General features: G+C 35.3%; 5 protein-coding genes across 5 annotated transcripts; 3 read left to right on the forward strand and 2 right to left on the reverse strand.

Moving 5' to 3' along the window:
• Nucleotides 1-7,098: 7,098 nt before the first annotated feature.
• LOC133693303 (ornithine decarboxylase-like) lies at nucleotides 7,099-8,717 on the forward strand. The gene has a single exon (XM_062114492.1). It carries the CDS (start codon nucleotides 7,254-7,256, stop codon nucleotides 8,502-8,504), a length of 1,251 nt encoding a protein of 416 aa, XP_061970476.1. The 5' UTR covers nucleotides 7,099-7,253; the 3' UTR covers nucleotides 8,505-8,717.
• A 1,350-nt stretch (nucleotides 8,718-10,067) lies between these two features.
• On the forward strand, nucleotides 10,068-11,400 carry LOC133694207 (uncharacterized). The gene is made up of 4 exons (XM_062115669.1): nucleotides 10,068-10,377; nucleotides 10,460-10,542; nucleotides 10,627-10,884; nucleotides 10,998-11,400. Exons 1-4 carry the CDS (start codon nucleotides 10,068-10,070, stop codon nucleotides 11,184-11,186), a joined length of 840 nt encoding a protein of 279 aa, XP_061971653.1. The 3' UTR covers nucleotides 11,187-11,400.
• A 2,843-nt stretch (nucleotides 11,401-14,243) lies between these two features.
• Nucleotides 14,244-15,345, forward strand: LOC133694788 (plastocyanin A, chloroplastic). The gene has a single exon (XM_062116483.1). It carries the CDS (start codon nucleotides 14,665-14,667, stop codon nucleotides 15,169-15,171), a length of 507 nt encoding a protein of 168 aa, XP_061972467.1. The 5' UTR covers nucleotides 14,244-14,664; the 3' UTR covers nucleotides 15,172-15,345.
• Nucleotides 15,277-21,491, reverse strand: LOC133694787 (phospholipase D delta-like). Its single transcript, XM_062116482.1, has 10 exons — nucleotides 20,346-21,491; nucleotides 19,587-19,703; nucleotides 18,785-18,979; nucleotides 18,353-18,634; nucleotides 18,188-18,256; nucleotides 17,913-18,060; nucleotides 17,493-17,641; nucleotides 16,939-17,088; nucleotides 16,117-16,317; nucleotides 15,277-15,797 (listed from the first exon to the last, which is right to left on the reverse strand). Exons 1-10 carry the CDS (start codon nucleotides 21,240-21,242, stop codon nucleotides 15,504-15,506), a joined length of 2,502 nt encoding a protein of 833 aa, XP_061972466.1. The 5' UTR covers nucleotides 21,243-21,491; the 3' UTR covers nucleotides 15,277-15,503.
• Nucleotides 21,492-22,232: 741 nt separating this feature from the next.
• Nucleotides 22,233-27,871, reverse strand: LOC133694124 (uncharacterized). Its single transcript, XM_062115572.1, has 14 exons — nucleotides 27,850-27,871; nucleotides 25,851-25,962; nucleotides 25,379-25,491; nucleotides 24,912-25,034; nucleotides 24,600-24,823; nucleotides 24,358-24,433; nucleotides 24,196-24,282; nucleotides 23,991-24,071; nucleotides 23,811-23,843; nucleotides 23,581-23,634; nucleotides 23,451-23,492; nucleotides 23,149-23,227; nucleotides 22,996-23,066; nucleotides 22,233-22,776 (listed from the first exon to the last, which is right to left on the reverse strand). The coding sequence occupies exons 2-14, from the start codon at nucleotides 25,936-25,938 to the stop codon at nucleotides 22,687-22,689; spliced, it is 1,161 nt and encodes a 386-aa protein (XP_061971556.1). The 5' UTR covers nucleotides 25,939-25,962; nucleotides 27,850-27,871; the 3' UTR covers nucleotides 22,233-22,686.
• Between the last annotated feature and the right edge of the window lie 6 nt (nucleotides 27,872-27,877).

Below are 27,877 nucleotides of genomic sequence, written 5' to 3' on the forward strand. Positions count from 1 at the left end.
AGATATGAATGCCAATTGGAATTAAGGTGCTGTTCTTTATTGCATGTGGCCGATAAAATAAATTGTAGAATGAGTCATCACTCACCAGGCTTGTCTGTTATTAGCAGTGCCTTTTCGGTTTGTGGCATGGAACCACCCATCAATTGCTTCGCAATTCCCACCAGATGCTGCCGGACCTGGTTTTTGCTATTCAAAGCCGGCTTGCTTAAGGATTATCGTTCAAGAACAGTGAACACTTTTTTGTACCCGTAGCTGCTCTCCTTTTCTTTCTTCACACGAACCGGGGGTCCGAGTTTGTTTCTATTCCAAGCGACACTTCTGGCAAATTTCTCAAGGTCTAGCTTTGTTTTTTGTTTTTGTTTCTTCTTTTAAAAAACTATAAAAGAAATTGACATTCTATTTTTATTTATTTATTTATTTTTCAAAGTTAAACGGAATTGTTTTAAAAGTGGCAGCACAAAGGTTGATTTTACTTTCTTTAAAAAAAAGAGCAAAGAGAGGGGAAAATCCAAAACAATTAGGTTTTGTAGATAAAAAACATGTAAACATTGTGTCTGGTTAGTGTAAACATTCTTGGTTAGAGAGATGAAAATAAAAATATAAAATAAATCTATTTATTAGAATAAATTTATGTATTTCCATGATTTTACTATTTTATAGGAATTAATTTGTAGGTGAAATGTGTGTGCTACACGCTCTAAAAATAAACAAAAATAAAAACGAATTATGACACTTCAAATGAGATTGCCAACACACAACAAGGAAGCAAACATTGTCACCATAAAAGGGCATCGCTTTCCTTTCAATGTTCTCATGGACATAAGCATGGAAGATGCTGACGGAGAGGGACGTCGAGAAATCAGTGACATGTAAACTTCGTGCTTAGCTAGATGGTCAGGCGAGGTATATTTTATCTCCTGTTCTTCTTTGCTGACAAGATTGATTATCACATCAATCATTTTGTTGACAATGCCTCGGAAATTCATATAAACTTTCTGTCTGCTGTTATGGTTTACAGTATTTTTTATTTGTAAATATATTAAAATATTTTTTAATTTTTTTTAATATTAACATATATATATATATATATATATAATTTATACCGTATTTTCAAACAGCACCTGAATCTAATAGTTGAGACAAGAGGTAAAATCCATCAAATTGGCTACATGCGGTCATCCAGACCTGTAAGGAAACAGGGGGTAGGATTTATTCTATTAATTCCAGAATTGAAAGATGATTAAAAAAAATATATATTGCAAGATTCAAACATCATTATGAAATATAATTAATTCTTGCTTGAAGTAAGTCACCCACCCCCACCAACTTCTAGAACCGGACAATTGTTTTATTGTTTTTTGGGTTAGTTTATGACTGGGTGATGTGATTAAAACGGTATTTTATGAAAATATTTTATTAATAAACGCATCATAGTTTTACACGACTCTAGCTGAATTTTTTTATTGAGGTCCTGTTTTTTTAATTGAAGGATTTTTCTTAAAATTATTTTTAAAATTTTTTAATGTTTATTTATTATATAAAAAACTTAGTCAACAAAAAATACTATTTAATCAAAAGAAAATTTATCTCTATTCCAAGAAAGTATTTTATTTTTATTTAGAGCATGATATATTTTTCAGAAGTTACAAAAAAAATTTAAAAAAATCAGCACTAGTAAGTTAAATATTTATGTGTTAATTATATTAAATTTGATTCTTAATATATATATATATTGAATTTTTAATTTTTATTTTTAATCTCATCTCTTAAAATCTAATTTGATTTTTATATCAACTTTAGTCCTTATTCTTTTAATTTTTATTTGTTTTTCCCTTGTCTCCTTTTCAATTGAATTTTTTATCTATCGTATTTAGTCTTTATTCTTTTTATTGCTGTATATTTTATTTGAAATAATTTGTAAAATTAGATTTTTTTAATCTCATTATCTTTTAACTTTTTTACATGTCAGATTTTGATCTTTATTATTTTAATTATTATTTATTTATTTAAAACAATTTATAGAATTAGAATTTTTTTTTCAATTTCATCATCTTTTAACTTTTTATCTATCGAACTTTGTCCTCGTTCTTCTAATTGATATATGTTTTATTTAAAATAATTTATAGAATTATGATATTTTTTAATTTTATTATTTTCAACCTTTTTATATTTTAGATTTTATCCTCATTCGTTTAATAAACTTGAAAAGAAAATCAAAACACCAATAAGTTATTTTTAAACTTATTTATCATGATATAGTCGGATATTAAAAAATATTTTCTAACTTGTTTTGTATGATATTGTCAAATATTAAAAAATAACTTATTTTTTAGAATTTATTTTATATAAAAAATTATTTTTTAAAAATAAATATTTTACAGCCAACAATTAAGTCTTAACAACTTTAATTATAAGAAAAAAAAATCCACTTTTTAAAACGTATCAGTAAAAGTTATCACTTTGACAACACACTTCATGCTAAACACCAGAACAGCCCTTGGCTCCTTGCCTAATCCAATTCATTCTGCACGTGTCAGGTTAATCGGAGATTAGGCACTGATCCACTGAATCTAGAAGTCCTTTTGCGTTAAAATAACATTTTCTTCTCGTGGGTTTTGCCTTTAATACTGCAGTTTGACAATAATGAACAGCGGGGTGCCACTAGCGCGAAGGGCTTGGCTACTTTCAAAACTAATTAAATTTTATTTGGTAGGTTGATTTTTAAATAGTTTTTTTGTTTAAAAATATATTGAATTGTTTTTTTCTAATTTTTTTAAAATTTGTTTTTAATATTTTCTAATATCATATATATAAAAATTAAAAATACTAAAAAACTATTTGAAGAAAAAAATTAATCCTTACAAAAATAATTTTTAAACATAAAAACAAACCGTACTAATTTGAGCAAATTACAACGTGCTGTAGGGATGGGCCAGAAAGATGCTTCGTCAATCACAGCAGTAAGCTGGGCTAACAGGGAACTAGACAGTGACTGGTCTCTCTGGATCTAGCACCCTATGCCCCACTTTTTTTTCAAAGTATCCTGGGCAAGTAAAAAAATAATAATGATTCGAGCATGCTACGATGTTGTGAACTCACCTGCACCTAATCTCTCCCATCACAGTCCAGTGTGGACTCAGTTCGTTCATTTCTTTAATGAAGGTTTCTACAGTGTGGTCGAAAACTTCAACGACCTCACCGTCTTTTATTTATTTTTATTTTTTGAAAAATAACTATGTTTGCTGAAAGTTCTGGAATAATAATATAGATTAAAAAACATTTGAAAAACAATGCATTTTGAACACAAATACTTTTCATAATATTATTTTTATACACACTTACTGTTTTAATTAGTATTCGCATCTCGAGATATATTTCTCTCTTTTCAAATAGCAGTTTAGCGATATTTTAAAATATATTTATTTTATAAATTAATTAAATTTAACAAAAATCAACTTCGAATTTTATAAAAACCAAAAGATTAAATTAAATATCCAGTAGAAAAAAAATAAGATAAGGTGATATGGAGAGAAATGAAAGAAGAAAAAAAAGAAAAAATAGATCATTGAAAATACATCGAAGCTTCATTTTCAACACACATGGTATCACTACAAAGATTTCGATGGGATTATTCTAACAACACCTTAAAAGAACACTAAATGAGGTTGTAATTAGCCTCGAACAAAACTTATGATAAATTATAATCATGTTTGGTGGTCGTTTAATGTAGTATTTAAAATTATTTTGTTGAAATCTTTCTAAAGATACTGAGTGTGTCGAAAGCAAAGATCTATCATATTTTTAGTGGTTCAATTTTTTTTAGCCGTTGAATCTTTATAAAATTTTAGGTTAATTTTTTAAATATATTAATTAAATTGAAGGCATGATTTTTAAAACGTTACAAGCATCCAAGTTAATTCTAACTTCTTGATTTTTTTCTTTTTAAAATAATATTATTTTTATTTTTTATATAAAAAATTAATTTTTCAGGATCAATCTATCCTATCAATGACTTGGAACTTGCTCTAAATTGACCTGAGTTTAAAAATTGAAAGCCTAACTTTATTTTTGTATAACTTCTTTTTTTTTCTCACCTTTTCATATTTTACCCGTTTAAGTTAAATTTTATATATATATTAAGATTAATATAATTTTATTTATATTTTATATACTGTATTTATTTTATTAAATCATATAAAACATGTTAATTTTAATGTGATCACGATGAATATTTATATTATTTTTTAACACACACCTTTAAGTGAAAGCTCTCTAAACTTAAAATTTTCACAGACTCACATTCTCTTGTGTTTAATTTTTATTAAATAAATAGAAACGGTGAGATTCAAACTTGTGACCGCTTGGTCATCAAGGTTCTGATACCATGTCAAAAAATCAATTCAACCGAAAAGCTTAAACTGTTAGGTAATGTCTTAAGATATTATTTATATTATTTTCTAACATACACTCCCAGGTGAAAATCTTTTGGGTCTGAAACTTGCACAAGCCTACATTACCTTATGTTTAATTTTTATCAAATAAATAGGGATGATGAGATTTGAACTCGTAACCGTTTTGTCATCAAGACACTAATACCATGTCAAAGAACCATCTTAACTTAATAGCTTAAACTGTTAGGTGAAATTCTAAGATATGATTTGTATTATTCTCTAACACACCCCCTCAAGTAAAAACTCTATAGGCTTGAAACTTGCATAAGTCCTGATTATCTTGTTCTTTATTTTTATCAAATAAATAGAGATTGAGAGATTCAAATTCATGATCACTTGATTATTAAAATCCTAACACCATATTAAAAAACTATTTTAATCTAATAACTTAAATTATTTAATAATTTTAAAATATAATTTATATTATACTCTAATAATAATATTTACCGATTAGCATTACAGCCGAATCCAACAAGAGATTTTTTCCCGATAGACTTGAGATTAGACAAATCCCCGTGTTTTTAAAGATCAGTACACAGGCTCTCCAGTCTTCAATGGTGAGATTTTTTTTAAAAAAAATTATGCACATCGGTGGAATAATTTACTCATCCATTCAATTCAAAGTGGAGTTCATGTACAGTTATTGTAACAAATTCAATTTTTATACGAGTGAAAGGAGTACTGTATGCCGAAGCATCTAATATTTTTACATGAAGAATAGTAAAATTCAGGCATAGTTTATTACATTTTATAGCTTTTTTGAATATTACTTCAACATCTTACAGCTAACAAGATATCATTGAATGCTTGCCAGTGTTGCTATCATACGCAGACCCTTAAAATTCACAAATATTAAATAAAAAAATTCAGGAAAAAATCACAACTTTTTGAAAACTCTGAGAAACATTCGTAAAAAAAATTAAAAAGAAAGAAAGAAAAGGGTTCATTCTTGTACCATAACAATTCCACTTTTGATAATTAAGAAGAATTCCAATTTGAAAATACAACCTTGTACCAAAAATCTCTAAATAAATCAAGCAATGGATCCAAATTGTAAAACAAACACATATACACATATGCCCAAAAGAGAAACGAGTTTTTCTGTTAAAAAAGAAAAAAAAAATGAAATACGAACGAGTCTTTACTTACAAGTAATTGTAAAGGAAAGGGAAAAAAAAACACAAAAAACTCATGAGTTTTAACGTTCTATTTTCCTTTTCTCGCTAGAATTAAAAGACCAATCTTCAACTCTCACTTCGTCCGGCCTGGACACAAAGTGAAATGTTTATATATATATCTTGCCATTCGTTTTCCTCCATTTCCTTCCTCTTAATATGAGGAGAGAAACTTACAATTGAGGACTTATTTATAAATAATATCAAATATAGGGACGAAATAAACTTTTTTCCGAAAATTAAAGACCGAAACAAAAAATTGGGGCAAACTATTTCTTACCAGGATGAGCTCTGTTATTATGGGCGGGTATGGCCATGTTTTGGGTAAAAATTAAGAGACTGATCTCTTAGCATACATGGACCGGACATCCAACAGAGATCGGTACAGCACATCATACAAGCAATGTGGTCCATCTTCATCCTCTCGGTCTCTCCTAACTGGGATGTCCAGAGTAATAAAAGGCCCGAATCAGGCACCGAAATCGGTCACTTTAGCATTGTTATTATTATTATTTTAATTTGGACTTCACTGGTTCGTGTTGAAAAAAAAAAAAAAGATAAAATGTTTTAGATTAAAAGTGTGTGAATAAATATATTTTTAAAAATAATTTTTTTAAAAAAATATAAAAACTCGTGATTCAAATTTCAAACCATAACGTTAATAACATGTCTAATCGTTTTCCAATGGATTTAGAGGAGTTTTGCCTGTAAATCCTTGGGCAGGTTTTTTCTTACCAGACGACACAGTTAGGTGTATTCATGAAAATTTTACACAAACAGAAATAGTCCAACTAAGACTTGGTACGATTACTAAGAACTCTACTTTGAAAAGAAATCTAAGCTGGGGCTGGTCTGGTCACAGAAGGGGTGCTTTACTAGGACTTCAACAACATACAATTGTTCAAAACAAAAGAGGGATAGGATACCTGCTTCGAATGATGCAAGGGATGAATCCATCCGAGAAAACAAATCCCTCTTCTCATTGAAAAAAAAACGAGTCACTCCTACCCTCATCCAAAGGTCATAATCCTCCCATCACAGCAATAATAAAAATTCAAATCCACCCTTCGAATCACTTCTCCTGTATCCCAACCCGACAACCAAAAGTTTGAGTGGGAGAGAGAGAATCAGGCCTTTTACACCCGGACTAGTCCAATTCACCACAGCCAACGCGTTGCTTCCGCGCATGGAATCGTTTTGAACATCCCATGAAAGCTGAGCCCACTTGAGTTCTAATCAACTCAAAACTCTTGCTTAATTCAAACGACCCCCTTTTTCAACAACCAACATTAGCTTAATTTAATTGCCGCAGAAAACCCCTGATAGGCTTACACTAATCTCGGTAATTAAGAACCTAATACACAAGTATGGTATAAGTAATATTCTTCTCCTATAAATTTTATGCAAAGGAAAATGGTGCTGATTCTTTGGAGCTCAAAAGGGAACTCAATAATTCACCCCCCCACCCTTTTTTCCCCCACGAAACAGTGATGCAATCGTACAAGAGTCCTGATTTTTGTTTCTTTCTATGATCTCTATAAATACCCACCAAGTATAAGCCCTTCCTTTGCTCTCAAACCATCCTCTTCATCCTTCGTATTTTCTTTGAGCCCTTAAGAGTTCTGGCATGGGGTCGATCCCTAAGAACCCCCACGCCGGTGTTCTATTGGGTGCGCCGGGTGTTAAGGGAAAAAGGGTCACGGCCATATCAAAAAATGGCCTGACTGAATTTATGCTGTCAATAATCTCCAAAAAACAAGAAACCAAAGAGCCCTTTTACGTCCTTGATTTAGGAGAGGTCACTGCCCTCATGGACAAGTGGACACTGTCTCTTCCCATGGTACGCCCTTTCTACGCCGTCAAGTGCAATCCTGACCCGGCTCTCCTTGGTTCGTTGGCGGCTCTTGGCTCAAACTTTGATTGTGCAAGCCGGGCCGAGATCGAATCCGTTCTATCCCTCGGAGTTTCTCCGAATCGGATCGTCTATGCGAATCCGTGCAAGCAAGAATCCCACATCAAATACGCTGCAAGTGTGGGTGTTAATTTAACTACTTTTGATTCAAAGGAAGAGCTTGACAAGATTCGGAAATGGCATTCGAAGTGTGCATTGCTCATTCGGATTAAAGCCCCTGATGACAGTGGAGCGAGGTGTCCCTTAGGTCCCAAATATGGCGCACTTCCTGAAGAAGTCACGCCTCTTCTCCAAGCCGCTCAAACCGCTCGGCTCAATGTAGTTGGTGTTTCTTTCCACATAGGAAGCGGAGCCACACGCTCTCGAGCATACAAAGGAGCCATAGCTTCGGCTAAATCTGTATTTGAAGCCGCAGTTCGTCTTGGCATGCCTAGAATGAAGATACTAAACATTGGCGGCGGCTTCACGGCCGGATCCCAGTTCGATGAAGCAGCAACAGCAATCAAATCCGCCCTCCAAACTTATTTCCCAAACGAACCGGGCTTGACAGTCATTTCTGAGCCGGGCCGGTTTTTTGCTGAGTCGGCTTTCACGCTAGCCACCAACATTATAGGAAAACGTGTCAGAGGTGACTTAAGAGAGTATTGGATTAATGACGGTATTTACGGCTCCATGAACTGTATTTTATACGATCATGCAACTATCACCTGCACGCCTCTGGCTTGCAATTCCAATCATGCGAATCTCACGTGCAAAGGGTTAAGAGCTTACAGCTCGACGGTTTTTGGACCAACGTGTGATGCTCTTGACACGGTTTTGACGGGTCACCAGTTGCCGGAACTGCAGATTAATGACTGGCTTGTCTTCCCTAACATGGGTGCTTATACGGCAGCTGCCGGGTCAAGTTTCAACGGGTTCAACACAGCAGCCATTGTGACACACCTTGCCTCCTCGAATATGAACTAGCAGAATGTTGGTTGGTGTGGGGGAATAAAAGGTTGCTTTTTTTCTTTTTCTTTTTTCATTTTTGTCTCTCTGGTAACCCAGAAAATCTTTAAATAGAGAGTTGACCCGTATTCGTATATGGAATAAAATCATGTACTATATATTAATTTTTAATACAGTCACTTTTCTCTATGTAATCACATTGCTCTTGCATTAGAATATTATTTTGACTTTTTTTCCCTTGAATAATGCTTTGAAACACACAACGTTTTTTTTATGAATACAATAAATGATCAGGAAGCTACATTAAAATACCACCACGGTATGTATTTCTATTTTTTTGCACTACTTATTTTCTTTATATGATAATCACAAATAATTTATTCCATTAAGACAGATTATATATATTGATAATAATTAAATATTGTTGTGAAACCTGCACAGCAATAATACTGAATATTGGACGTTGACATAAGGATGGTGAACTTTTATTTTACTATATGTTAAGTTACATGTATATACTATATATTTATAGTAGATTCTTACCGCCACAAAGGTATTAGTAATTTTTAATAATACCTGGTGTGCTTTGCTCTGCTTTATTTCGGTAGTTGTTTATGAGATGCGTCACACAACAAATATATATATATATATATATATATATATATATATATATATATATATATATATATATATATATATATATAGAGAGAGAGAGAGAGAGAGAGAGAGAGAGAGAGAGAGAGAGAGAGATTCTTAGGATCAATGCAGTGAATATTGAACCCACTCTGGCATCTTTTGCACCATTAAGAGGTGGATTGATTTGGATTGTATCCATCATTTACAAAGCATGAATCGTTTTATTTGTTTTTATATTTTAATTTTTTTTTAAAAAATAATTTTTTTAGCTTCAAATTAATATTTATTTAATTTTTTTAGATCATTTTAATGCGTTAATGTCAAAAATAATTTTTTTAAAATAAAAAATATATTATTTTAATATATTTTTAATAAAAAATATTTTAAAAAATAACCACAATTATATTTTCAGTCACGTGCGAATCAAGTAGGAACTAGAAAGCTGTATGTATATACTGTAATGTATTTTTCAAAGAATCTGGATAGAAAAAGCGATGGTTTTGCAACCACATAATTTAATTACTTAATTTCTGCATTTTCCCATTACTGTACTTTCGTATATTCCTTTCAAATCTCCAAAAGCGAAAACTATAACTAAAGAACCTATGTTTTTTTTTAATAAAAAACAATATTGTTTTCAGTTTTTTTTCCTAGTTGAATTAGCATCGTTTTAAATTTTTATTTTTTTAAATTATAGCTTGAATTTATTAGTTAACTCTTCGGTTACCCGCAACTCTAATCTTATACCGTGTTAGGTTTTATAACCATGGTAAAAACACAACATGATTTTTGCCAGAAATTTCTCTATCCCCAAGAAAATTAATTTACTAACACTGAATTTTTCTTACAAGCTAAGTTGTTGATTCATAAACGAAGAACTATGGATCCTGTATAAAGCCCACACTTGTTCACTTCGGGCCTCGAAGAGGCCATTGTAGCCCAAACATGTCGAGTTTAGCCCATAAAATATGGTCCAATACTGAAACCCAACTCGACACCACCGCCAAACAAAACCCATTGGTCCAGAAACTCTGCCGAATAATTAATATCTCCCCTCCCTCACCACTCTGCAGTTTCGACAGGTGTCTCCATAGAAGAAAAAAAAATCACTCACGTCTCTTCATCACCATGGAAACTCTGAGCTCCTCTGCAGCAATCGTCTCATCCTCCTCTTCTCCTCTATCCTTCTTCTCTCCAAAACGAAAGGAATTGAATTCCCCTCCTAGACTCCTCCGATTCCACACCTCTTCAAAAAGTAAGTCTCGTTTCTCTCTCTCCGATTCCTACAATTAATTTTTATTTTTTATAAGTGAATTGAATTCTTTTTATCGATTCAGAGGATAACAAAGATTCGGATCTCCAATCCAACTCTAATGATTCCAGCATCGTCCCTCTCTTCAACAACCCCACGCTCTCCAAGGTACATAAATTTATCTCTTTTTTTTTCTTAATTTGATGTCAAATTGGTAAATTGATGCTTTTGTTGGGGTAATTTGGGAATTAGGATGCGGCGATGGGATTGGTATTGAGCGCGGCATCTGTGAGAGGATGGACTACAGGTTCAGGCATGGAAGGACCTTCAGTGCCAGCTGGAGCCGAGGACGGATCCAATACGGAGAAGGTCTCGACTCTCCCGTGGTCTCTCTTCACGAAATCACCACGTAGGCGAATGCGCGTGGCGTTTACTTGCAATGTTTGTGGTCAGAGAACTACTCGCGCTATAAATCCCCATGCTTACACTGACGGCACCGTCTTCGTTCAAGTAATTATCGCTTGGCGTTCGTCGATTTTCGGTTGCTTATTTGTTTTGGAATGCTAGGGTTTCGTGTTAAATTTAATTTAATTTAATTAATGTTTTTTTGCTGTGTTTTGTAGTGTTGTGGTTGCAATGTGTTTCATAAGCTAGTGGATAATCTGAACTTGTTTCACGAGATGAAGTGCTACGTGAACCCTAGCTTTAATTATCGAGATGCGAAGTGGGATGGTGGATTCAAGTTGTTTGATATGGATGATGATGATCATCATCAGGATCAGGATGGTGGCGGCGACATGTTTCCGATGTAAAGAGGTGAAAATGATTGATCTTGTGATGTACATTATGTTTAATATACTCAGAACTGGAGCGTATCGGGGTTGTATATAGGTTCTTTCTTGTTGCCATTGGTTCTCATTGGTGTGGTAGTGTAATTAATAATAAGTGAGGTTTCATTTTGAGCCGAATAGACCATTATAATTTAGAGGTGGATATTTATAATGAAAAAACTTTCATTATCGAGCATTGCATAAAATGTTGTTGATGGTATTTAAAAGACCAGGCATTGGACATGTTAAATGGTGACCTTGTGAGACTGTAATTTTGATAATACGTATAAGTTGTGATGGGTTTATTTTATTTTATTCAAATTCTCGAGTTGCCAAGCTTCTAGTCTATGTTTTGAGATTGCGCTATCTCTGTTCTCATTGGTCTTAGTCAATTTTTTTCTTCATATATGTTGAATGAAGTACTGATATGCCACCATGGCCCTTTAGTTGAAATTCATATGATTGGCTTTAGGACAACTTTATCATTAGATCATAAGAGGATAGAGGATTAATGCAAACTCAGTGTGAAGAGATCATGTTTAAGTGTTCACTATTTTGCCATCTTGTCTAGGAACTTGTTCTATTTGGTTGATGTTCTAGAATGTAGAGTACCTAAGCCTGTAGTGTACTTGCTTTGGAGACATATCAGTGGAGGTCAAATAAAGCTAATGTGGAAGTCATAGCAGTTTTTGTTTCGTATTTGATAGTTTCCTTGATGATATTAAGGCAGTTGATCTTGGAAAAAGAATTTATTGTAACTTAAGGATGTCTGATTGGAGAAAGATGTTTGCCAGATCTGGTACTAGTGTGGTTGGACATGTAACGTTTGAGAGAAAATTCTGGTAATATTATGCAATGTCCATAAATGTGAAACTAAGTGAATGAGCTGTCAATATTTGAGATGGAGATTCTGTGAGCAAGGAGTTGGGGCAGGTCAGGTTTTGGTTAATGAAATACAAGCAGGTTGAGATGCTCTTATTTATTCAGTTTCCATTTGCAGTGCTTAGAATCACTTGGTTTTTTCAATGGGTTTTTAGTTGACATGCATTTGATCAAACCTGTCTATGTTTTCTTTCTTCTTTCTTATTTGAATGGAACAGCCATTTCTACTGGGAATATTGGTTAGAAACCAGATCCAGAGTGGAAACTGGTGTTTTGGATTTTCAAATTCCCCTTTTGTTTTAATAATAATTCTAGTCATGGTTTCAAAGTTTGTTAATTTTGGTGGTTAGTGACTGCAAAATCAGAAGATGTATGTACTTGGTTGGATGAACCATTAGTAAATTTGCTTTGTAGTTTATCAGAATTACTAACGGGAAACTACTTTCTGTTTATCATCTGCACTACGGTGTGATACATCAAGCTGTTCTTTGGACGGAATTATTGTTGAGTCAATGTGGCTTAACTTTAAAGTTCCACTGTGCCTTCCGCAGCTGGGATTTCGGGGAAATGGTTTGACATACCTGCCTTCAGAGCTTCCCCGGGAATTTCATGGAAGACGTTGCAAATTTTTATTTTCTAACAGTATATATTCAGGTTATATAAGGTGGTCTTTTGATCTCTATATTCAGCTTTCTCTAATCAATCAATGGGCTTATTTGGTGGGCTACAAAATGTTACCATGCACGTGAAGCTTGTTTAAGCCCATAAATTGCTGCTCAGTTTGGATTTTGGTAGGAGTAGGACCATCTGCTCGTGAAAGATACCTGGAATATCTTTACATAGTAGTACATAGGCAGTACATGGCTAGTACATTGCAAATACGAGTACAAGAAGAGCTGAAGGAGCAAGGAAGAGGTTCACTCATGTAGTTACGCTCTTCCATTAGTGCTCGTCCTCTCAACTATTAGATCCTTGCGAGGAATTTTTAGGGCCTTTTTGAAGGTAAAACAGGCCTTGGATTGTTGCAGCGCGTTGTCTTCCAGTCTGATCACTACCGTGAGAGCTCTAACATCCTTGTTCATTTACGTCCTTCACTACATCATATACTTTATAGTATTTTCCAGCGTTGCTTAATTGCTACCCCATCTACTTATCCAACTTCCTTCTTTATGTTAGCATAAATGTGGCTTGATTAATGATTGTTTTAAGAGTATGGTTACGGTTGTTTTTTATAGTGCTTTTCACGCTGAAATGCATAAAAATAATGTTTTATTTTAGTTTTTAAAAATTATTTTTGAGATCAACGCATGAAAACAATCCAAAACATAAAAAAATATATATTAATTTTTAGAAAAAAAAGTTTAAATTTTTGTGGGATGCTTAGTTAACGTAGTGCTGTACAGATTGAAAAAAGGTTGGTTAAACAGCATCTCGTGATTAAATTTACTGTTATTTATGCTGACGACACGACACGAGCTGCTGATTTCCTTATGCTTTTGTGGGTGTTTTTAAAATGTATTTTTCTTTAAATAGCAATTCTTTTAGTGTATTTTGATGATTTAATATGGTTAAAAATAAAAAAATATATACAAAAATTATTTTAATATATTTTTAAACTCTTAAAAAATAAAATAAACTATAATACCAAACGCAATTCGTATTGCTGCCTGGGTGTTATGGATTGATTATCATCTGCCCTTAATGGGCCCTTTCGTGGAAAGAAGAAAAAATGGAGTGGTGGGTGCCAACGCTGCCTGAGCCACATAACAATGGTTGCGATGGGCAAAAATATCTGCTAGAGGACAGGACATACCAATCACATATTTGTAGATTTGGAGCGCATGATGGGATTTGGTATGCAGTTGTGGGCGAGAAAAAAGAAAAAAGAAAAAAGAAGCACGCATCTGCACTGAAAATGATAGTTCGAAAGCTAGCAATTATTTTTTAGTTTAGGTTTTGTTTCCTTTCTACTGATATTTTTTTGAGGGCGTGATGAGGCTAAAGAGTTTAACCACAGGAAAAGAAAAACCATGATTTTACCTTGTGTTTGTTTGTTATTTCAAGATAAAAAAAAAAGAATATAAATTTATTTTATATCTATTTTCAGTAATAGATAGAAGTCTAAGAGAAGAATAGCAAGGTATTAGCATTGTTTTTCCCTGGTAATTAACTCAAAGGAAGGGCAAATAATTTAATCTCGAGATTTCAAGATAAGGTATAAATCAAAGAGCAGTTTCCTTCCTTGTCCAGCTCAAACGCTTATCCCTTCCATGATTGTCATGCCTCCCACGTCTCCCATTCTCCTCCTCGCTTCAATACATTCAATGCCACGTCAGGAAACAGCATCCAAACCAGCCAATGAGAGCAGTCCTCACAGATAACCCCTTTTCTCTGCCCATCCTCTTCGCCATACATTATCTCATCACAAAATCTAAACCACACAAAATGAACCTCTCACCCCTCAGCCTCACACTTGCATTCCATCACACTATTAAAACCAACCAGACTCCCTTCCCCCTTCTGACTAATCGCCTCCAGCACACAATACCAGCAAAAACCAGAACAAAAAACCTCTAGAATGGCCACTGTCACCTCGGCTGCTGTTTCAATCCCATCTTTCACTGGTCTTAAGGCAGGCAGTGCCTCCAACGCTAAAGTCAGTGCCAGTGCCAAGGTCTCAGCCTCTCCACTCCCAAGGCTCAGCATCAAGGCCTCAATGAAAGACGTTGGTGCTGCCGTTGTCGCCACCGCTGCTAGCGTAATGATTGCTAGCAATGCTATGGCCATCGACGTCTTGCTTGGAGCTGACGACGGCTCATTGGCTTTTGTTCCCAGCGAGTTCTCCATATCCCCTGGTGAAAAGATCGTCTTCAAGAACAATGCCGGATTCCCACACAACATTGTCTTCGACGAGGATTCTATTCCAAGTGGGGTTGATGCGTCAAAAATCTCCATGAGTGAGGAGGATCTCCTCAATGCCAAAGGAGAGACTTTCGAAGTTGCCTTGAGTAACAAAGGTGAATACAGCTTCTACTGTTCTCCTCACCAGGGAGCTGGCATGGTGGGAAAAGTTACCGTTAATTAAGTTTAATTACATGAAGAATCTGTAGGGATCATCTCATGCTTCTCTTCTTATTTTTTGGAAGATAGTAGAGTTTATAAATCTTAATGGTGGGAGTGAGAGAATATATGGGGTGAACCAAGATTGTATAATGCCTTTCAATTTTAATCAACATTATTGTAGTTTTTGTGATTCAAATTTCATCAGTCTAATCTTTTTATTCATAATCCTATTAAATAAATTCAAAATTGGTAGCCCACAGAAAATTGGCACAGCTGACCTAGACCTTGCTTGAATCAGTATAAGCTGCAAAGTAAAACCACATGAAACGGATAACAAAACTGAAACCCTGAAACCTATGTAGTTAATGCATCGGGAAGGTTTGTACGGGCTCCAAGCACCTTGCCACCAACATCCGGGAAAGTCTCTTGCCCTGGCAAAGGGCTTACCTTGCCACTGCCATCAACCTCCACAGGGTATTTAAGAAGATGTCCTTGCAATAGTGTAAAATCCTCCGCCGTGAACTTCTTCCAGTTATCTTCAGCGATTTTGTTCACGCTCTTGACACAATCCAAACTTCCAGGCTCTTTAAACAAGTTATCAACCAGCCCCAAATGTTCTGCCCAGAGAGACATTCGGTACCCATATACCTGAAGACACATCAACTAGCTTGATCAGCTAACCAAGGTTAAAATTCTTACAAAAGCATATCCAATGAGAATATGTTCAAAGACAGGTTTATTGACTTGGCCTCCTCTGGGATATCCTAGAATGAAGGCAATAAAACTGAAGGACTATAAATGATTTAAGGTTTAAACTACTACAATTAAGGTATAAACCTGGCCTAGTGGATGTCTCTTCTTAAATGATTTAAGGTTTAAACTACTATAATGAAGGTATAAACCTGGCCTAGTGGATGTTTCTTCTTAAATGATTTAAGGTTTAAACTACTATAATGAAGGTATAAACCTGGCCTAGTGGATGTCTCTTCTTATTGCTCCACGTATGATGAGGCTGATACGCGCCCATTGCTATCTCAGTATCTCTTGAACCGGCCATAGATCGTTCGTTAATATTGGCAGATCCCAGTATTATGTACTCGTCATCTACTATCATTCCCTTTGCATGTACGTAAACCATAAACCGTTGAAATTTTTGAGACATGGAAACCTGAAAAATGGTCAGAGCAAAATTATTAAGACCCAAAAGGAATATATATGACATGGAAACCTGAAAAATGGTCAGAGCAAAATTATTAAGACCCAAAAGGAATATATATGACGCCTTCAAATTTGCAAGTAAAATCCACAATGCATTCCAAAGAAGTACAAGGAAAGATGTAACTAATGAAGAAGATGAGATATCCATCATGCAGACCATCCATAGAATTAACCCTTAATTAGGTGGTAGTTCCGGTTATCCCTCAGTAAACCTTAATTAAGATCCAAGGCAGTAGATGGAATGCCGAGGCTTCTCGATCCAGAAAAATAAACAGTAATCACAAAATGAAATTTTGAATCATGACAGTCAAAAATTTAGCAACATGCCACACTAAAGCTAAGTTATAAGCATGTAGTAACAGAAAATTGGTCTAATCAGTAGGGAACTTTCCTTGTACTCCAGGGTATCCTACTTGATTAAGCTACAAGGTTCCTGGACTATATTAAGTCTGCACGTTCCCCATTTAATGGACACCGAACAATCCTTTTTTCATCAGAAGTTTATATCTTCTTATAAAATAATGTCTAATAATTAGATAATTGGAAAGTAAGTTCCATTTAGTACTGTTACCGTCTGGTCGCAAGACTTGTCTGAACCTGGCACTTGTTCCCTATTACCAAGACAGTAGAAATTTAGGTAGTCTTGTGGATGTGAATTCTCAAGATTCATGGATTTCAACTCATTTGCTATCACTTCATACATCATTTGCATCGTCTGTCCCTGGAACATAAAAAAACACATTAATCACATGGTTAAAATACACAATAAAAATAAAGCAAGTCACGATTTCTCCTCATGGAAATAAAACTTATGACTGCCATATATGACTCAAGAAATTAACCACAGCAAAATATGGAGATTTGTAGAATTGCCTTTACCACCAGAAAGCATAGCACCATAGCAGCTAAAAATGCAATAAGAAATACAAAATGTTTATCTGGAACAGTCTCCATATCAAGCAACGCAAATGTGGTAGACTTTCAAATATCCAAAATGTTTAGGTTATTTTTTCCTCAAAATGTGAGTTAAAAACAGATGAGAATTCTTTTGGGATCTTCCTCTCCACACTTGCAGTGATCTCAACTTGCACTCAATGAAGTCACAAATTTTTTATGTTAAATTACCTGCCAAAAGAGAATTTCTTGTACAGAGGCAGAAGTGGGAGCACCCTCAGGCCACATTGGTATCACAACATAAACAGCAAATCTCTCCATTGCTCTTATTTTACTTGCTATCTTCAATGCCAACTCCATAGGAATTAAATTTTCAGCACCTAATCATACCAAAACATGATTAAAATAAAAGTACAAGTGCCCTTTCATTAAAATTTCTGAGGCAGATATGAAAGTCAAATACATAATAGGAATTACTATGATCTAGACCCTAAATCATAAGCTAAAATGTTTTTAAAGCCAGGTTTATCAGTTTATGAAAGCAGACATGTGCTTCTGTCAGAGTTTATATTCACAGTAGAGATGAGGTGATCTGTTAAGCAGCCATGTTTTTGTTCTTATGCGAAAAGTATCTTCAGACGATGAAATAACCTGCATTTTTATATTCTGACCACGCAAACGATGACCCAAGGAAATATTGATTCTCAATATATATGAAGTGCTGGGCCAATCTGATTGCCTGAACATATGCTGTCTGAATGCTCTTGTCAATGACCATATTTTTAGCACAAACAAGGTTCTGCAACAAAAGGATGAGATAGAATTAGTGAATGATGGTAATGTCAAAATTCAAATGTGTTAAAGATCATGCCCAATCAACAGAAAGGCCATGTACTATATTTTTTTTCATTCTACAGAAATTTAACCTGCTTTTCAGCTCGATAAACATCTTTGGGAAATCCTTTCAAAGATCCCGAATCTATAGATCGGAAAACCTGTCAATTCAGTAGAGCCACTGATGATTATTTAATTTGACATAGACTGTTTTAAATGTACGAAAGCTTTGCAAAGGAAAGTGCATGCTAATGAACCTGAACATGCCAGTTTTCAGGATCATCTTCATTGGACACCCATAATTTAGGATCATCACTGGGGACTGACGGGGAAGGACCATCTATCCATGAGATCCGTTCTAACTTTATTAATGAATCGTCGCGCCAAGGCGTTGACCTTTTAAAACTTCGTCCAAACTCTGACCATTTTGAGGCTTTCCTCCATCGCTGCTCAAAATTAGTAAGCACATCATATGCAGCAGGCCCTTCGATTTTGCAATGCAAATCATGCCATGGCTGCCTTGGGCCCATTGTTCCTGCCTATCATTTAAAAAACAAACAAGGTAAATAGATAGTTTACTCTGCAAGAGCCAGTGATCTGGAAGAGCATGCTAAACATAAACCCTGAACATGAATATTCATCGCAGTGTAAGAACATAGTTATTTTTGTCAGAGAAATTGAATACTCACGGGAAATGTTGGATTATGATAATCATCCTGAAATACAGTGTCGAGATCCTGAAATAACCGATGTTCAGGTGTATCATAGCGGCCATCACAAAGATCTAGACCCCCTATAAAAGCAGTTATCTTCCGGTTGTTTCCAGATGCCTGTGCATCCACAATTACACATTTCTGATGATGTGTATAGAGGGTCCCAACAACCTGAAAAGAGATGCCATGATAAAGCTGTCAGCAAAGATACTGTTTGATCAGAAGAAATAGACTGAAATCTATGGATGTTAAACTTATAGAGGCAGTTCCAGTTAATTTCACGCATCACCAACATCAAAGAAATATATGCTTGATTAGATAATGTTATGATAACATCCTTTCCCATTTTGCAGTAATATTGACAATGATAGACATTACATAGACAACAGATATCGGTCAAGAATCACCTGGCTAAAGAATGAACCAGGCTTTTATTGTATAGTCAAACCATTTAGACATTTTGATACTCTGTCTAAATTTGAAAATTTGTCAATAATTCACTCTGAATTGCTCAAGGAAAAAAAAAACAGGTATGCTCAAGTAAGTTTTCCATCTCTGGTAGACCTATTTTCCTTTGGGCCCTTAAAAAAAATTAAGAAACAAGAGAAAGTAGCATGATCAAAGATGTGGCTAGAAATATTCCCGTCTAAGCCCAGAAACACAGCAAACCACCACACAGAGATGAGTAAGTAGTTCTAGCAATCAAAACAATCACAGTGTTTATAATTATTCATTGATGAACAAAATGATGGAACAGTAAGTGGAACACTAAGCATGCCTGCTGCTTGAAAATGCTGAGCTTACTGCTTGGATAACGTGGCGACAGTACACAATTCACTGAAGAATGCTTGAAAAACTTCCGCGTCTCTTCATCATGAGTTTGCATTACTCCAGTCTGCAAGCAACACCCTTTCAACATTAGACTAAGAATCTCAAATCTCAATTGAACCAACGATAACTGAATTATAGAATCACTTTAACCAAAACTTCAGCAATGTACTTAATAAAATTTACCAAACCAGGATTATATAACAAATCCACTATTCATCCAAAAAGAGAAAAAAAGTCCACCACACCCCCTAAATAAACATGAAAAGCCAGTAGAACTACAAGCAATTAATGTCAAGTATACATCATGTGTCCAATTTAAGCAAGAATCCAGTAGGCACAAAGAGTACAGCAAACTGATAATTTACTTCATCAACAGCCCTATTATAAAACAATCAATTACAAACCAGAATCAATGAGTATAAAACTTCAAACCTTTTTCCCATCAAACACCAACTATGAACAGACAAAAAGAAATCCAAACTTAAGAATGCCAGAACACGTATCAAATTCCAAATTTAGCAAGATTCTAGTAGTATTCAAATCCCAGTACCAAGTATCACTATCACCAATTATTTCTCTGTCTTTTCCCATCAGGACCTCATCATAAACATCAATTAAAACGAGAATCCAAAGAACACATTTTTCTCATTAAAATAAATAAATTAAACAGTCAATTAAAAACCCAAATCCAAGAATGAACACATACCGTGCGAATAAAAAACTTGTTATGAGAAGTCTTATCATCCCAAACCAGCAACAGAACTCTCACACCTTCTTGTGATTTATACTTGAGCAGTTCTCCCAAATTCAAATCCCCACCTCTCGGCAATGGTTTTGAAGGCTCCCTCACCAATCTTACCTTATGATAAATCGACCAACCAACTATATAAACCAAATGATGTGCTTCTACTATAGCATGACATATATCCTCCCAGCATTTCTCATGCCTGAACAAATTCCCATTCTCTAATTCAATCTCCGGCAAGCTCGAATCCGGCACATGCGCATCCTGATAAAGGGTAACATTCCCTCCATGCCTCACCGGAAAATAACAATTTTCAACCCCGAGTTTATTATCAATCTGCTCACATTTCGTAAATTTCATCTCAACGTGAAGGGCACATCCAGTTTTTGGCGGTTTTCCGTACAATCCGATTATGGGAAACCAATCCTTGATCGTTTCACCTGACAAGATCTTCTCTACTTCAACACTTGCTATCCCTATAAACTCAGCACCGAACATGTCATCATCTTTCACGTAAAATTCAATCTTTTCGGCCGGGTGAGCCAAAGGAATCTTGAAGTGTTCGTTCCATATCGGATTTTGATTGTTCGAAATCACGCGCGTGCGGGCGACTCTTGCGCCCGATACCCCAACCATAACGTATGGGTCACTTGTAATGATCTTGTGGCGGCGGTGTTGCTGTTCTTTTCTCTCTTTAGAGCATGGATCCCGACACGAGTCAAATACAGTAAAACATCGACGAAGACGGTCTGATACTAAATCCATGTTTGGTAACCTTCGAGCTTCGATTATTCTTAAATCAAGGTCTCCATGGAGAATCGATGTTGCTGTCTTCGGATTATCGTCTGCTGCTTCCATTCTGAAAGAACTGAAAAACCTTCCCGAGGAATGTTGGGCACTAAAGTAAATGTAACTATAGTAACCGTGTTATCGTGGAATATTCCTCGGTTTCTCCGGCGAAGCCAAACAGGGCTTAAACTGATGGCTTGTAGAGTGCAGAAAGAAACGGAGGAGAAAATTTGGGAGCAGGGTCAGTTACCTTAGCAGATTGTGACACATGGATGATATTAATGGCCGTGTTTGTGTTAAACTCTTTAAATAATAATCTAGCTTACAGTAGAAAGTTAATTAGATGGTGTCATGATTGAGTTCTATAAAGTTGGTGTTGAATGTTATCCGAAGACGGAAGCAATCAAGATAAAGAAAATATATTTCTATTTTTTTTTATCTTAAATAATAAAGATTTATTTTAAAAATAATTTTATTTTATATTTCTTAATCATTCTATTAAAATACCATTATAGCCCTTTTATTTATTCCAGTCTGATGTCTAATGCATGCGGCTAAAGGAAAAATTGAATTCGGTTTGCTAAAAATTAGTGATTCATTTCCTGTTGTCATCAGATATAATTGAATCGGAGGTGGATGATGCGTTCTTAAATTATAAATTTAATAATAAATATCTTTTAATTTGAATCTAAGAGAATCTTTTTATAAATATATTGATGGGGGTATAATTGTAATTTCCAAGGTTTTATTTTATATTTTTTTAAAAAAAAATCTATCGGAATGGGTTTTTTTTCCTAATAAAATAGATGTTGAAGATAGATTTTACTTGAAGCATGCAGTAGTGGGGGTGATAAATAAATGATGTGGGGACGCCAAGGGAAGCAGGGAGTGGACTGGTGACCGTTTGGGTTGATTTTTTTTATAATTATTATTATATTTCCAAGGTTAATTGTTTTGTATTGTATTACTATCCGTGGTGGTTGTATACGTTAAAAAAATATATTTGTTATAAAAAAATAAAAAATCCAGCTTTTAACAATAATGGCCGCCAACAATCGCTTACAGGGAACAAAACCAGCTTTCTATTTAGCTTAACTTAATAGAATCTGGTTTACACGTCTCCCTTACTTTTTCGTCATTATAATAATAGTAATAATAATAATAATAATACATGCCGTCGGTTTGTTAATTTTTGGGTCGCCAACATATAGATCGTGATAGAACCTACACTGTCATCACCTGTCACCAATGACTTCCAGGATGTAAGCTCCGGCATCGTGCTGTCTTCTCTTGTGAAGGTTCTTGTCTAGAGAAGAAGTGGTTTAGAGCATACATTTGGTCACTGGGCCAATGTAGCTAGACTAGACTCAGGGTTCCAGAACTTCTAATCTCGGTTTCTAGTGCTTAATTCCCAGCAAGCATGGGAGGTTTTGTAGATAAAAATAAATACTAGGGCTCAGCTTAAAACCAGAAAAGCCATGGCTAGCTGTCTTTTGAGTAACCATTTTCATGTCTAGGCATCCACGTAGTTGGAATTACAGACCTTCTCATTTGCAATGGGAGGAGCGATCCTTATCATGAGACTCTGGATGAAGGCTATCATCTACATAAAATTGTCAAGAAGCATGGAAATTGTCAGCAAATAATTAAGATTTTGTTTAATAGCAAAGATTCAAAGCTAACAGGGTCCGGCGAGGATGCTTCGTTTTGGGAATGCTGGGGCCAACTGCGCGGATGTCCACATTCCCAAACGGGTTCTGAATTGCATATAATCCTCTTAATGAAATGTATCAGCAGTTGAAAACAATGTAAAAGCTCTTACCGATGCAAATCCGACGCACATAATACTGAAACCAGGGAAGTGGAATGGTGCCCTTTCAGAGAGAAATAAAGCTGGAAAACAATTTGACTTTATTAGTTTCGATTTACTTGTAGGCCTGGTAATAATTTCTTAAGAAAATGAAATCCCACTCACCTGTTAAAGGAGAGAAAAGCAAGGGAGAAATGACATTAGCAAAGGAGCTTATACCAGAAATGCACCCTTGAGCCTTCCCCTAAAAAGAAAAGGACGATGATCAGCATCAGAGGCACTCCAGACAAGTGAGGCGACCTTGCAAACAGAATCTATATGCTAATAAGAGGACACTTGACGTGTCATGAACTGAAGGGTGTCTAATATGAACTGCAAGACGACTCCATTTGTTGCTTAACTCGCTTTCTCTCCTGTCAAGGCATAGCCTACCAACTAATATCTTGAAAGACCAGTAAGAATGGTACCTGCTCACAGGATCCAACTTGCTTAGACACAATGCTCCGCATCTGCAATTCGATTTTGAAACATTATTTAGAGAATTCTGTTAATTAAACGATGAAAAACTTCATAAAAACAAACAAAGCTAGAACTTACACATGGTTGTGAAAAGACAATCAGAACGGAGAACATGGCAGCAACGTAAGGTACCTATAAGAATCGGCTAAGAAGTTAGCAATGTCAAGACATGTGACAAGCATTAGATGAAGCATATGCCAGAAACAATGAATGATATTGAAAAGCCTACTGAATCGTAAAAATAAAAAGCATCCGAAAACAAAAGGAAAGAAGCCTGCTCTTGCTAGTTAAGTTTCAAAAAAAAGTACCCAGAAGGTCCACGCAATGCTGTAAAGAAACACCTGCATCCAATGCCATAAGTGAATCAGTAACACGACCTGGCTTAAAGGTTGCTGTGACTAATAGACTGAACAACTAGTTAAGGACATTCTTCCGGTCCAAATAACAGTTGGGCTGAAGTCAAATTATATAGAATGGAAGGTGCTTACATGTACACATGTAAAAAAGAGCCCTACTGCAAGCAGCCTTGCTTCTCCTAGAGCAGGAGCCAGTATAGGCATAAGAACCAACTGCAAGTTGTTGAGCAATGACTTTTCAGATCAACAGAAAAGATATCAATATATACATACGCCCTATGCGAAACAAATGACAGAGAATGTCATAAAAAATGAAACTAAATAATGTAAGAAATACCTGTGAAAGAGTCCCTGCAATTCCAGTAATTACCATCAAGTCAGCAAATTGGTCCTTGTTAAAGTGAAATCGTGCCTTCAAATAATACTGCAAAGAAAAAGTCACCACTAACGAAGAGCAAAACAAACACGGTAAGCCTAATTCGTGTGTTTAGGAAGGTACCAGTAACGAAGCATGAAGACCAACTTCCGCGAGACTGTAGAAAAATGCGACAACGGCAGCTTGCGAAAGCGTCACGCTGCAAGTAAGCACTATACATATTAATATCTGCGACAATAGCAGCTCAGAAAAAAATGTCTGTTGTGGATAAAGTTAAGCACTTGTTACAAATAGAAAGCCATATTCATCACAGAATTGAAGTATCAGTAGACAAAAGTTCGACTCGGAGGGAAGGAACCACTAACCTGCTTTTAAGCAAGCAGAGCATATCCTCCAAGGAAGGCGCTGATTTAAAAATCTGCACATTTTTACTTGGAATCTCATTTGTAGCATAATCTTTTCCTTTTCCTTTTCCTTTTGGTTTCCCCTTAGAAGTTAATATTGGAGCCGTTAGTTGTTCATCAATGATGGAATCCTGGAGAAAAAATCTCATGTACACTAGAGATGCGATTGCTACCGAGGCAGAAACCTGATAAAAAAAATTGGATTGGTGATAAAAGAATGTTAAGAAACGAAAACGGAAGCGAGGAGGGAGAGAGGTTGCACGTTCCATATACCTGGAAGGTGGAGGCGGTGGAGAGGAAACGAGTGGAAAGGTTTCCGCATACGAAAGCGGAGGACGCAATGCCTGAAAGAATCCCAAACGCCGATGCTCGCCGACCCTCGGGAACATTGTCTGCCTGTAGTTTAAGACAAGTCTCGTTAAGACAGTATCCGGTGCTGATCATAACAGCAGATAAACAATGCCATCCATCTCAAGTTTTCCGTATAGGATCAACCATTTGTTAGCCAGTGTCTATGACTGATTCCTACAAATAGCAGCACCGCCGTAGCAAATAATCGGAGCCCTTTTGCCTTGTAACATTGAGCCTTGAAATGAAAACACCATGGCAAATTGAGCAAAAATATTTATACTTTTTATTTTTTATATTTGAGCAAAAATATAAATGCTCAAATATAAAAAATAAAAAGTATAACTATTTCGAATTGTTGTTATCACAGAAAGAAAAGAAAGGGTATTTACCACATAGGCGAGGGCAAGGCATGGGACGCTTCCCTCGCAGACCATGGCAATGAGAGTCTTGACGACATAGTACGCGTAAAAGAAGTTCCTCGTTCTGCTGTAGGCCAATATGGCTGCAATAAATATTTTAATATCTGGTGAAGTACAATTCCTGCAATATTTTCTACGAGAATTATGAAGGGAAGTTTATAATTGTGTTACAAACCGGTTTTTTTTTTAAATATATTTTTATACTGTTTTGACGTTCAGATATAAAAATAATTTTTTAAAAAATAAAAAATAATAATTTTAATATATTTTAACAAAAAAACAATTTAAAAGGGGAAGAAAAACAGTAGATAAACCCCTTCATCTTTGTTTACTAATTACTACAGGGACTAAGTTATTGTTTACTAATTGAAATTTGACAGTAGATAAACCCCTTCATCTTTCTGGTTGATGGGGGAAGAAAAACAGAGCAGGACATGCTTACCTGAGGGAACTATTACAAGGCTCAATGGAACTGTAAGCAAAGCTTTCCGGCCATACTTGTCCGACATATTCCCTATTAAAGGCATCATCACCAACGTTCCAAGCCCTATGATCTGCATAAAACAAACCTTCTTTATTGATTATGACAGATTCTTTACTTCCACTCTGAATGCATGTTTTTCTCTTTATAGCTCATCAAACAAACATTCCGAGCACCCAATCTTGCTTCTTTCTTCGAAAAGATAAAAGAGATGTACTGTCATAACCACGATGATCTTTAGTGGGCCAAAGTGGCCACCTAAGATCGTATGGTATGATAGTGTAAAAAAAGCAGACAAGGAGGAGTTGTAAATAAAAAGAAGTGAGTTTTTGTTTGTAGGCATGCGTCACTGTTGACTCTTCTCAAGAACAGGGTCTAGTTGTTAAGAGTAGAATTTTACTATGAAGTTTCAAGTTTATATTTTATAAATCTATATAAAAAAGGAAAAATGTTTCAATTTTACAAAGTTAAGATAAGATTTTAAAAAAAAACGAAAAAGGGTATTTATAGTCCAAAGATATAGAATCTTTACAAAAAAAATTTATTAAATATGAAATTTGCAGGATCTTATAAAATATAGAATTTATTATAAAAATAATTTACATAAAGCATGTCACTCTTTGACTAAAGTGTGACCATGTCGTCGGCGGTGATATTTGTGGATAAGAAGACACCTGTAACTTTTTTTTTCGATAACGACAACACTTACAATCTTGAAAGAGCTCAAAAGGCCTTTCACAGTGACACCCAGGGAAGTTTCGTTTCAAGAGGTTGGTATAATTTATTTTATGTCATAGACGATGCAGACCGAAGCCTGAAACTTTTTCATAATATTCTCTCGACACCCAAATGTACATTAACGGCTGGGGTCACCATGGATGTTGAGAAGGAGTAGAGAAAGTGAGTCAAGAACAGATGATTCAATGCCGACAGTCTTTCCATCTCTCTCTTCTTTGCTCTCAAAACATAAAGAAAGAACTACCTAAAGCAAAAGCTTCGTGACAAAACCTATGAAAAGCATGCTCTTAAAGCACGGCCAATATAACGCCTACATATATATAACCTGGAAAAAAAGGTGTCTTGTGTTTAGGCTTTAGGGATCTGGCATTAAAGCTCACTCTCGTAGCTAACCGTTTGGGAGGTAGCAGGTGTCAAATTCACTGCTGTAAACACTAGCACTTGACAGCAAAACCACCACCATTCCAGAAATAATTAGTTCAAAGAAATCAGCAGCTCTTTAAAGGCTCCATTATTTCTACCTCTTCTTGTCTTGATTTTTCCATAACTGAAGAGTGATGACCAGTGGCAGTCTAAAGACTTCATCGTGCCTTACAACTTCTTAAGAGGCTGTTAATTTGGTACACCTTAAGATTTTTCTAGACATGGGAGTTTTCAGTGAGCCCATTTTAGATTTAGTTGCTGATGGTTCAGTCCAGCAAGATTTTTGCTTGGGCTTCTTGTCATCTTAAGTTAAGATGGTAACACTAAAGTTGACTGTATCAACCCAAATTAACAGAGAGGGTGAAAATGTGGGGTGCGAGTAGCGGTTGGCAGTTTCTCCACATATTGTAGCAATTACATCCAAAATGCTTATCTGCTGAAACTGAAAGGAAATTTCCTATACGATTGGGGGACAGAGGACAGACAATCCTCTGCTTGTTAAAGGTCTATACTCTACTGTGGCCTCATGATACTGGATTTTGGATTCAAGAAGAATAACATATGCTTGACACCTCAACCACAATTTCAAGGTCTTAACTTGAACAAAGAACTAGCTATGCCTGCAAGTGATTGATGGGCAAACAAATAAGATATTGTTTTCTAAGAGCCCAGGTTCACTTAATCCTGTTGCATATGTAACAAAGAACAGAATCATGCATGGTGACCTTGAACTGCAGAGAAACGATGAATGCATGTGGAATGCTGGGAGAAAACCGAAATATGGTGTAACAGAACATACCGCTTGTTGGAATCCTGTTAGGTAAATG

This window comes from Populus nigra, chromosome 5, assembly GCF_951802175.1.
Source record: "Populus nigra chromosome 5, ddPopNigr1.1, whole genome shotgun sequence".
In the NCBI taxonomy this organism is placed as follows: Eukaryota; Viridiplantae; Streptophyta; class Magnoliopsida; order Malpighiales; family Salicaceae; genus Populus; species Populus nigra.

Coding starts and splice junctions, on each gene's coding strand:
- LOC133693303 (XM_062114492.1), top strand. CDS start 7,254: ATGGGGTCGATCCCTAAGAACCCCCACGCCGGTGTTCTATTGGGTGCG.
- LOC133694207 (XM_062115669.1), top strand. CDS start 10,068: ATGTCGAGTTTAGCCCATAAAATATGGTCCAATACTGAAACCCAACTC. Junction 10,543..10,626: donor ACAACCCCACGCTCTCCAAG/GTACATAAATTT, acceptor TTTGGGAATTAG/GATGCGGCGATGGGATTGGT. Junction 10,885..10,997: donor ACGGCACCGTCTTCGTTCAA/GTAATTATCGCT, acceptor TGTGTTTTGTAG/TGTTGTGGTTGCAATGTGTT.
- LOC133694788 (XM_062116483.1), top strand. CDS start 14,665: ATGGCCACTGTCACCTCGGCTGCTGTTTCAATCCCATCTTTCACTGGT.
- LOC133694787 (XM_062116482.1), bottom strand. CDS start 21,242: ATGGAAGCAGCAGACGATAATCCGAAGACAGCAACATCGATTCTCCAT. Junction 18,635..18,784: donor ATCATAATCCAACATTTCCC/GTGAGTATTCAA, acceptor TTTAAATGATAG/GCAGGAACAATGGGCCCAAG. Junction 16,318..16,938: donor ACAAGTCTTGCGACCAGACG/GTAACAGTACTA, acceptor ACCATTTTTCAG/GTTTCCATGTCTCAAAAATT.
- LOC133694124 (XM_062115572.1), bottom strand. CDS start 25,938: ATGATGCCTTTAATAGGGAATATGTCGGACAAGTATGGCCGGAAAGCT. Junction 24,824..24,911: donor CCACCGCCTCCACCTTCCAG/GTATATGGAACG, acceptor TTTTTTTATCAG/GTTTCTGCCTCGGTAGCAAT. Junction 24,434..24,599: donor CTCTGCTTGCTTAAAAGCAG/GTTAGTGGTTCC, acceptor GCTTACTTGCAG/CGTGACGCTTTCGCAAGCTG.